Here is a 10,000-nt window from a genome sequence, read left to right as displayed (position 1 = left end):
GTGTGTGTGTGTGTGTGTGTGTGTCTGTGTGTGTGTGTGTGTGTGTGTGTGTGTGTGTGTGTGTTCAAATGCATGCGTGATTGCAAACAAGTCATAAATAAAGCCCAGTGTTGTTGCTACATCTTCCTCCTTTTGAAACACTTCCCACTTCTTTCATATGTTGCAGGTTTCCTTTTCGACACCATTCATCACATATTTAACTTATCTGACACCTTTTGCACACTGCACTTAAGCTCTTTAGCTAAGAAGGTAAAAAAACGCATGAAGCCGGAGGGAGACATTGGTGCATAAACGAAGGAAGAGACACTGAGTGAGAGAGAAAGAGGTAGCAAAGGGAGGGGGATGAGGGAGGTGTGTAACAAGTTCCTGTAGCTGCTGATCGGCGTCTCTCTGAGTGCGTCTCTGTCACAGTGAAGAGCACAGACGAAGCTGAGCGCAACAGGATGCAGGCTATCAAGTGTGTGGTCGTGGGAGATGGGTACGCCATTCTTATTTTTACTTTACCATGCATTTACACTGTTAGAGCCCGTGCTGCCTTCAGGTGCCGGGGTGTTAACCCCAGCTGATGCACGGTGGGAATGTTTAGCCCCAGGCTCTGAATTCAGCTTTACTTGATAGAAACATCAAAGATTTCTTTAAAATGGCCTCAACAGCATCGAGAAACAGCTTTGACAGCTTCCGCGATCATGTGGCTGTACTGTATTGAGGCTTTACTGTTTGTGTTAAACTAGGTAAAGAACACAGTGTGTCCAGAGTTACGGGTAGATCTTGAGACATGTGTTTGACAGCGCTGATTCAGAGCGGGAGGGCTGGGTGGTGCAGGCCACAACACGCAGGAAAATGCAGCAAACCACAGAGCACAGACTCCTCAGAGTGGATGGAAATCCAAGAAATGCTCCAAGAGTGTGTCTCCGACAGTAAGGCGCATGGAGAAAAGACAAATAGACAGGAGTTTGTTGTTTTAAGGCTGCATTTCTTTGAACCTTTTTTTAAGAAAACCTGGTGAATTTGTTGGACGTGGAGGTTTAAACGTCCTCTATTAGAGCAGGTTTGGACGATGATTGGCCTCCCATCAGACAAACTAACTTGTATTCTCGTCCTCGAAGGTTGGGCACGAGTGCCGGTCGTCACGACGGGGGAAATTTGTAAAGCGGAAGTAGCCGACTCGCTGTAAGAGATCAGTGAACGGTTACAGACGATTTAACGTTCACGGGTAGCAGGGCGGCCGATGTGGCTCTACTTCCTCGTGCGTGCTGAGCTTCCTGGTGTGTGTTGAGCTTCCTGGTGTGTGTTGAGCTTCCTGGTGTGTGTTGAATGTGACTCTGTGATTTCAAACTGAAGTAAAGAGACTGAAGTCTGTAAACACTCGGACAGGGAGACATTTTGTGTGATTTTTGGTTGACGCTGTAGCTCACAAACGAAAGAGCATCTATAAACACAGTCAAAGAAGAGGCTGTCCGTCTGGAGCACAGGACGTTATAGTTTATAGTAGTGTGACATTATTATTATTATATTATTATTATTATTATTATGTTATAGAGCCACAAAGAGAGGACAGAGGACGGGACTCTAACATACGGGACAACTCTTCAAAAATGATCAAGTTCACTGCTGACAGTCCACGTTGATTTCCTGTTTAACCGTGACCACATAACCAAGTGTTCATCGTTGTTGGTGCCCTGATTCAGTTCAATTCAATTCAATTTTATTTATAGTGCCAAATCATAACAGGCGTTATCTCAGGACACTTTACAGAGTAGGTAAAGACCACACTCTATGACTTATTCATGATTTACAGAGACCCAACAATTCCCCCGTAGAGTACGGTGGCGTTGAAAACCTTCACTATAACAGACAGGAACGTCAGACAGACCCAGCTCTGTGGAGGACGCACATCTGTCTGCACCGGAGAGAGGAAGAGAAGGAGAGAGAGAGAGAAAAGACGGAGAGATGGACAGAGAAACAGACACATTGATCTTAACAAAGTCATGAATCCAACCCGGACCGTATGATTTTTGGTTGACGTTGTAGCAAACTGAATTTAAAATGTAAGAGCATCTATGAACACAGTCAAAGAAGAGACTGTCCATCAGGAGCACAGGACGTTATAGTTATGTAGTATAGTTATAGTTTATAGTAGCGTGGCATAGTTATAGAGCCACAAAGAGAGGACAGGGGTCGGGACTTTAACATAATGATCATTTTCAGTTTAACTGCTGACAGTCCACGTTGATTTCCTGTTAACCGTGACCACATAACCGAGTGTTCATCGTTGGAAGTGCCCTGATCTTAACAGAGTCATAATTCAACCCCCAACCATGATTTTAACTCAACCCTAACAAGTGCTTTTTACGCTGGAACCTAAGCCGTCTTAACCACAGTGGTGAAACATCAGGAAACACTTTCATTGTCATTATAGAGATGTGATCGTGTCGATAGTTTGGATCAGAAAATGCTTTTTAAATGATGCACAGTACATTCCACATTTCTTGTGTTATGCTTAAATGTTCCCTCTTTAAGTCAAAACCGTGGCAGTTTAGGGCAACCACACGATTCTGCAACCCAGGCACGCTCACGCCTTAGGAGTAAATAGTAGTAGCTATTGCACATGCAGGAATTTAAGCTGTGACTCGTCATGGAAATGATATTTCCATGATGAAAAGCGTCGTATTTGGTCATTTCATTTGGAGGACTTGTTGGCTTGAACGTCAGTACTCTAAGGGCGCACTCACACTGTCCATCCGTACCATGCACTGGGCTTTAGGGTCCTTGTCCCCCCCTCCAGGCCCGTTTGTACTCACACTACCTGGGCCTCGGCGAATGCTTCTTGCTGCCTATACATCATCACGCCGTAACACGTCACATGCATTGATGACGTCATGGCGATGCGTGGCTTTGTTTCCAAATCTTTCCGTAGACCTCGAAGTTTTTGTGCGTCTTGTCGACTGTTTTTTAATCTTTTCATCGACCAAATCTGCAGTAAACACTCTCAACACATCACAATTGTTGTTGTTGTTAAATGTCGGCGCATGGCGCCCATAAATGACGTGAGAGCCGCTGTAGGCGTCGTACTCGTGCTCGTGCTCGTGCTCGTGCTCGTACACGTGCGCACGCTCATGCTCGTACATGTGCAAACGTGCTTTACTAAAGCCCACCTCTCTCAAACGGTCCGTGGATGGCCAACTGGCCACAGCTAGACGCGGTACGGTTGCACTCACACTGGTCAATCGAACTAAACTTTACCCGTAAAACCTGTTTTGGCCCAGTGCGGATGGACAGTGTTAGTGCGTCCTAACTGTGTCCAAACAGACGGCCCAGTTTCTGGGCTTCTCACTGTGTTTACAAGGTGTGACATACTTTGACTTTTAATAATATTGCCTGAGGAAAATAATTAGATCATTAATAATCGTATCTATTTGTTATAAAACATCTTATTTCTTTCTTTTTAATCACACAACCTATCACGGCTGCTGTCCAGAACTTGACCCAGTTTGCAAACTTCATCCTCCTCCCATTTCTTTTTAGAAAGCTCTCGTTGCACTTCTGCGTTGAACAGCGTCAGCGGGGGAATAAATGTCAGGAATGTGAAGGAAAACATGTCCCGCAGCCTGGAGCCCCCGCCCCGGTTTTACACCTGTGAACACCTGGACGATCACTGCAGGAACTATGGATTTGTCTGTTTTTTAGAAATCGCAACAGCAGTGTGAAAACAGTCGAGAATAGCCCTGCATGTGTGTAAGAGCTTTACAGAGAGTCCAAACAGCACTTCTGGTTTGGCCTCATGAGAGCTGAGAAGTTGTCAATTGTCAGAAGTTGAAGCTGGTGGAGGTGTGAGTCAGTTCTGCCATGATTGAGCTTTTGTTCCACTCTGACTGCACCTTTGCAAAGATTCGTTGTTGTATGAAGCAATAGTGTGAGTTTGGAGTCTTTTAAAAGAAACTGAGCGGCTTCACGTGTGTGTGTGTGACTAAACCAGATGTCAGAAATGGGATTTAAGGCTTGTGTTAACAGAGAGAGAAGAGGAAGTTTGTCTCAGGCTGTGGGGAAGTCTGCTGTCAGCGAGTCACTGTGTACACACGAGCCAGCATCCTGCTGTTATATGGTGTCACAAACGGGGCCGCACGGCCGCGACACAACAAGGAGATGCACACATGAGACAATTAACTAATTATTTGTTTAAGAAAAAGTCACTTAAAAAGTAAACTAATCATGGAGTGTGTAGTCAGTGGTGCAGGTGAATGCATGATTGGAGAAGTGTGTGTGTAATGTTGTAAGAAGGATGAACAGAAACAAGGTGTCTCTGGGAGGAGAGCCAGCTTTGACTGAGCTCCAGGAGAGAGTTAAGAGCACCCAGACGCTCACAGCCCAGGTGATGGCAATGCTGCTGACGACCCTGCTGATGTGTGTGTGTGTGTGTGTGTGTGTGTGTGTGTGTGTGTGTGTGTGTGTGTGTGTGTGTGTGTGTGTGTGTGTGTGTGTAGTGGCAGTTTTAGTAGTGGTAACAGTAGATGTGTTTGTGTATTACATTCTTGTATTTTCCATGAACTCTGTTTTGTATCAAGTTACAAATGAAAATCAAACCTAAAATACTCAAAGAAAATGTAAACTACAAGTATATGTTTGTGTTTGTGTGTTTTTATATGAGTGTGTGTTTAGTGTTAGTGTCTGTGTGTGCGTATGTGTGCGTGTGTGTGTGTTTAGTGTTAGAGTGCCTGTTTGGGGTGTGAGTGTGTGTTTAGTGTTAGTGTCTGTGCATGTGCGTGTGTTTGGTGTGTGTGTGTGTGCGTTCAAATACATGCGTGATTGCAAACCTGCAAGCAAAAAAAGAAGGAAGTCACCAATAAAGACACAGTAGGCACTAAAGTACTCACTCAGTCTAAACTAATACATACTGTAGATATATTTTTTGTGTCTTAATGAAGTTAAAAACCAGATGCAGAGCAACAGGAGTTTCTCAAACCAAAATGAAAGACATGAGAGAAAGTGTGTCAGTAGATTCCAACCAACAGGCCGACAGGAACACAGAGAGATACAAGGAGAGAGGGATGAAAAGATACGAAAGTGAGGTAGAGAGAAGTGAGGTAGAGAATGGGCAAAAGAGAATAAGGATGAAGAGAAGGCCAGAAGCAGAGTCTGGATAAATGTCCTTTGTAGAGGACGGATAACGTAGGACGGCGTCAGCAGGGGGCAGAAAGGCTGATGGGACGCCAGACTGAGGAGAACGAGAGAGAGCGAGCTCCGAGGTTGGCGTCTGCAGTTGGGCCGGTTCCTGTTTTTAGCGTTAACTGATGCCTCTGAAACAGATCACTTCCTGTTTGACTCACGCACAACCACAAAACACAAACCAGCTGCAGTTCTATGTTTCTTAAAGCCTCCACAGACATCAGGCACCAGTAGACCTTCACCATCGCGGTTGAATGCCTGCCTCCAATCCATTACATTTCACCTGAGCCTCGTTCTAAACCCGGTCTGAATCCTCAAACAGCATTTTGGAGAAGTGACGACCTGTGTCTGAAACTCAAACCGGTCCTCACAAAGATGGAAGTCCTCACACTGACACACAGCTGGCTGCTCACACCGCTATTGAGTCATCGTGTTCCTGGGCCGCCCCCTTATGTGATGAGACTTTTTTAGACTGTGGATGAGTTTGAAGTGCACATAAACTCATTTTCACTCATTTTCCACCCACACAGAAAAATATATCTCCTCAGTTCTCTTTAGCGGTATCTAGCCATGCAGCTAATTTGGTTTAATCATCTCATCTTCAGCCTCTTATCCTGGATCAGGTCTCGGGGGCAGCAGCTTTAGCAGGGGTACCCAAACTTCCCTTTCCCGGGCCACATTAACCAGCTCTAACTGGGGGATCCTGAGGCGTTCCCAGGCCAGTGTGGAGATCTAATCTCTCCACCTGGTCCTGGGTCTTCCCCGAGGCCTCCTCCCAGCTGGACGTGCCTGGAACACCTCCCTAGGGAGGCGCCCAGGGTTCATCCTTACCAGATGATCCTGAACCACCTCAACTGGCTCCTTTCAACGCAAAGGAGCAGCGGCTCTACTCCAAGTTCCTCACGGATGCTGAACTTCTCCCCCTCCTTTGTAATACACTGCCCCACTATATTAAATATTCTGACCTCCCTGTTTTCATCATGAACAATCAAAAACTGTCCACAGTTGTGACTTGTGGGAATTTTCAATATTGCAACACCAAAAATAATCCCAACTATGTTAACGACCTATTGGCAGCAGAAGTTGTCTGTGGCAGATATTAAATTCAGACTTAAACTTCTCTTCATTGTTCTTTGGGATGAACCTCCGCAAGGAAATTGAATTTCCAGCACCTTACAAAAACACGAAAAAAATACAGTATAGGATAACCAATTAACTCTTAGCTGAATAAATGAATAATTAGGGGCGTGGCCTCTTTAGTGACAGCTAGCCTCTGGCCCTCACTTCTCCTCGGAGGTAAACGTCAGCCAGATGGACGTATCTCCCTCCCCCCCAACGTCACATACATACCCTTTTTCGGTCAGAGGAAATGAGGCGGAGTCAAAGTCTGACAAGATGGAGACTCCCGTAGGCGAGGACAATTAGATCAAGTTAAGAGAACGGACCTAGACGTGTTTGCTACGTCCATTTTTTATACAGTCTATAGTTACAACTCCCTATAATACTATATATATATATATATATACTATAGGAACGCTGGTTATCATGTTACCAAAGTTCAGTCTTCATAACAGCTGAGCAAACTCCACCTGCTGATGAAGCCTTGGAGATTGGGTTGACAGCACTAGAAAAAGCTACGGGCTATACCCAAGGTCAAGAATGAGCTTTTTGTACTCAATGTATGAAGCGTGACTAAACAAACGACAGTCAATGCTAACATTAGCAAAAAACAACAACAAACTGCCCAATTATTTGAGAGTTGATCAATCAAATGTGCTTGTTCTGTCTGGTGATTTATCCTGTATTGTTCTAACTCTGTCAGATAATTATAAGTTCACGTGTGTTGCTCTGACTCAAAGTCAGAGTCTGATTGAGAAAACCGGTTTTCACAACCTTTAAAGACGACGCGTGGTGATCTACGTAGTTCTATGGATTGTGGGTGATGAGCTGATGCGATTTCACTAATCGGGCACAATCTGCATTTGCTAGGGCACGCCTGCTTACAGCCATTCGGTGAGCAAGAGAGTGCGTCATAGCTGTAACTGTAATATTATAACAGATGCAAAGAGGCTGTTTTCTATATTACTATTATACAAAGAAGAATATCGGCCTCAAAATCATCATTACAGGCAAACCAGGAGAGGACATTTGGGCCTTGAGCTGCAGATTGTTTGGTTTTTATGACAGCTGTTTGATTCTTCTTCTTCTTCTTATTATTATTATTATTATGGCTTGGATTTATATAGCGTCTTCCTCAGTGCTCAAGGCGCTTTACAGAGTCATTCACACAGACGCACATGGAGGTGGTAAACTACGTAGTAGTCACAGCTGCCCTGGGGCAGACTGACGGGAGCGTGGCAGCCGATCAGCGCCTACGGGCCCTCAACCACCTCCTCAAACATACGGCAGTCACACACATTCACATGAGGCAAGGTGGGTGAAGTGTCTCGCCCAAGGACACAACGACCATGACACAAGTAGGGCAGGGCGTGTCGTGATTGGTTCCTGACAGTCTCTCTCTCTCCTTTGTAGTCGTTGTTTTTGTCTCCCTCTGTCGGTGGTTTTCTGTATGTGCTCTCTTTCGTTTCTCTGGTTTTGAGTTTGTGTTCCTGATCGATGCTAACAAGGATCACCTGCCACGCTGTATATTAACCCGGTACTGAGCCTCACTCGGTGCCAGTACATACCCTCTACATACCCTGATGTCTCCCTGTGTTCGTCTTGTGTCCGTTCATCGTGTCAGTTTGTATCAAGTTCTCTTCGTGTTTTTCCTTTGTGTTCAGTCCACCTTTTGTAAATAAGTTTATTCAATTTGTTAATACCATCTCCTGAGTTCCGTGTCTGCATTGGGGTCCCCTCCTCCGCGTATTCACCGTCATCACACAAGACAGGGCGGGGATCGAACGGTCGCCCCGATTAAAGCAACCAGGCTGAAATAACTAGTCATAAGCTATCCAAAAAGCTACCTCCTCTGTGTTTCAGTGCCTCGGTGAAGATACAGGGCCATGAGTTGTGTTATTGTTGAAAAAGCTGAAAGCAAAGGAACAGAGTAAGAACAGGGCCAGTTGATACTTGTTTGATTATCTCCCTGCCGTGATGTTTCACCGCTGTGGGTGTTGAGACAAGCAGCTCACTGTGTTCCTTTAATAATCATGTTCCTGTATCTGACGTTTCCATCCCAACATCAAAACTAATACCGTACAGGATCAACCTGCGATACCGTATATGTGACGATTGCCAGCTCACTCCTCTGTCCTAATCTTCGTCTTCTTTGCGTAGCTTTGTCTTAAATCCAAGCTACATTGTTTATGTTTATAGCACACTGTGCACTGCATATATACACACTATGTACAGTACAAAGCAAAAGTTTGGACACACCTTCTCATTCAGTGACTTTCCTTTCTTTTCATGACTATTGACGTTGTAGATTCACACTGAAGGCATCAAAACTATGAGTTAACATGTGTGGAAATAGGAACTTAACAAAAAAGTGTAAAACAACTGAAAACACGCCTTAAATTCTAGTTTCTTCACAGTAGCTTTGCACACACTCTGCGTTCTCTCGATGAGCTTCAGGAGGTCGTCACCTGAAATGGTTTTGTGCCCTGTCAGCTTCAATAAGGGGGATTTCCTGCCTTATAAATGGGGTTGGGACCATCAGAAGTCAGGTGGATACACAGCTGATAGTCCCACTGAACAGACTGTTAGAATTTGTGTTATGGCAGAAAAAAGCAGCTAAGTAAAGAAAAACGAGCGGCCATCTTTAGTTCAGTCAGTCTGAAAGATTGGGAAAACTTTGAAAGTGTCCCCGAGTGCATCTACGATTTTCATAGTGATGAAAATAAAGGAAACTCTTTGAATGAGAAGGTGTGTCCAAACTTTTGCTCTGATGTAAGCACAAGTGATAGGACTTGCTGGGCATTTCAGCCTGCCGCACCTCCGACGGTGCCATGGTGCCGGCTGCAGGCTCATCAGCCGGGAGCCACCCTTCGCAGATGTTTCACTCCTTTAATCCCGGAACATCTCTGGGTGGTGGAGCAGCGAACAGGGACGTCTCCCTGCCGCCCCCTGCAGCCAGCGGAAAGATCCTTGTTCACCCCACACTCTGTCCCCTATGTTATTGCTGTTATGGAATGAAACCCAAGGGACTATGCATGGCAGGGACGTCCATCTCCCTGAGTCAGACGTGGGCTGACCGCATACCGCAGCAAAATAATCTCCCAGTCTGGGATCATTAAAGTCTTTCTATTCTCTTCTATACTAAATCGAACCAGTTTGAATCAAGCATGCAATGCACACAGTCCGATCGTTTCTGCGTACTTCTGGAAGAAAAATGCATTGTTGACAGCTGACATCGGGCGTGAGGCGGGGTCCACCCTGGACAGGACGCCAGTCTATCACAGGACACATAGAGACGAACAGAGACAGACACCCATTCACACCTACGGGTGATTTAGAGTCATCAATGAACCGAACACCTGCACGTCTTTGGACTGTGGGAGGAAACCGGAGAACCCGGAGAAAACCCACGCAGACACGGGGAGAACATGCAAACTCCACACAGAAGGAACCCAGCCGGGATGCGAACCTGGAACCTTCTCGCTGTGAGGCGACAGTGAGGCGACAGTGCTAACCACCGCTATTTACATCTTTGGGAAACCATTCTGATCTCCCTTCACGCCTTGCATGATCTCATTTTAGTACAAAATGGAGAAGTACGTAGAGATGACTATGAAACGAATGTATTGTTCTTACTGTATACTGTTGTTTGTACGCACTCTGAGAAATACCTGCTTGTGTTTCGCTCCACTCCTCGACTGAAACATTGATGTCATCT

At 45.4% G+C, this 10,000-nt stretch overlaps 1 protein-coding gene across 1 annotated transcript in view; it reads left to right on the top strand.

Annotated features, from left to right (window-relative positions):
* Positions 1-337: 337 nt before the first annotated feature.
* rac2 (Rac family small GTPase 2) overlaps positions 338-10,000 on the top strand; it is a 22,239-nt gene continuing 12,576 nt past the window's right edge. The window contains exon 1 of the mRNA XM_083928182.1: positions 338-478. Within this exon, the coding sequence (XP_083784308.1) occupies positions 444-478 (35 nt within the window). The 5' untranslated portion in view covers positions 338-443. The remainder of the gene's footprint in view (positions 479-10,000) is intronic.

The sequence above is a fragment of the Echiichthys vipera genome, assembly GCF_963691815.1.
Source record: "Echiichthys vipera genome assembly, chromosome: 2".
NCBI lineage: Eukaryota > Metazoa > Chordata > Actinopteri > Perciformes > Trachinidae > Echiichthys > Echiichthys vipera.
The sequence above is the reverse complement of the archived record's forward strand: the minus strand, read 5'-3'. Positions and strand labels throughout refer to the sequence as shown.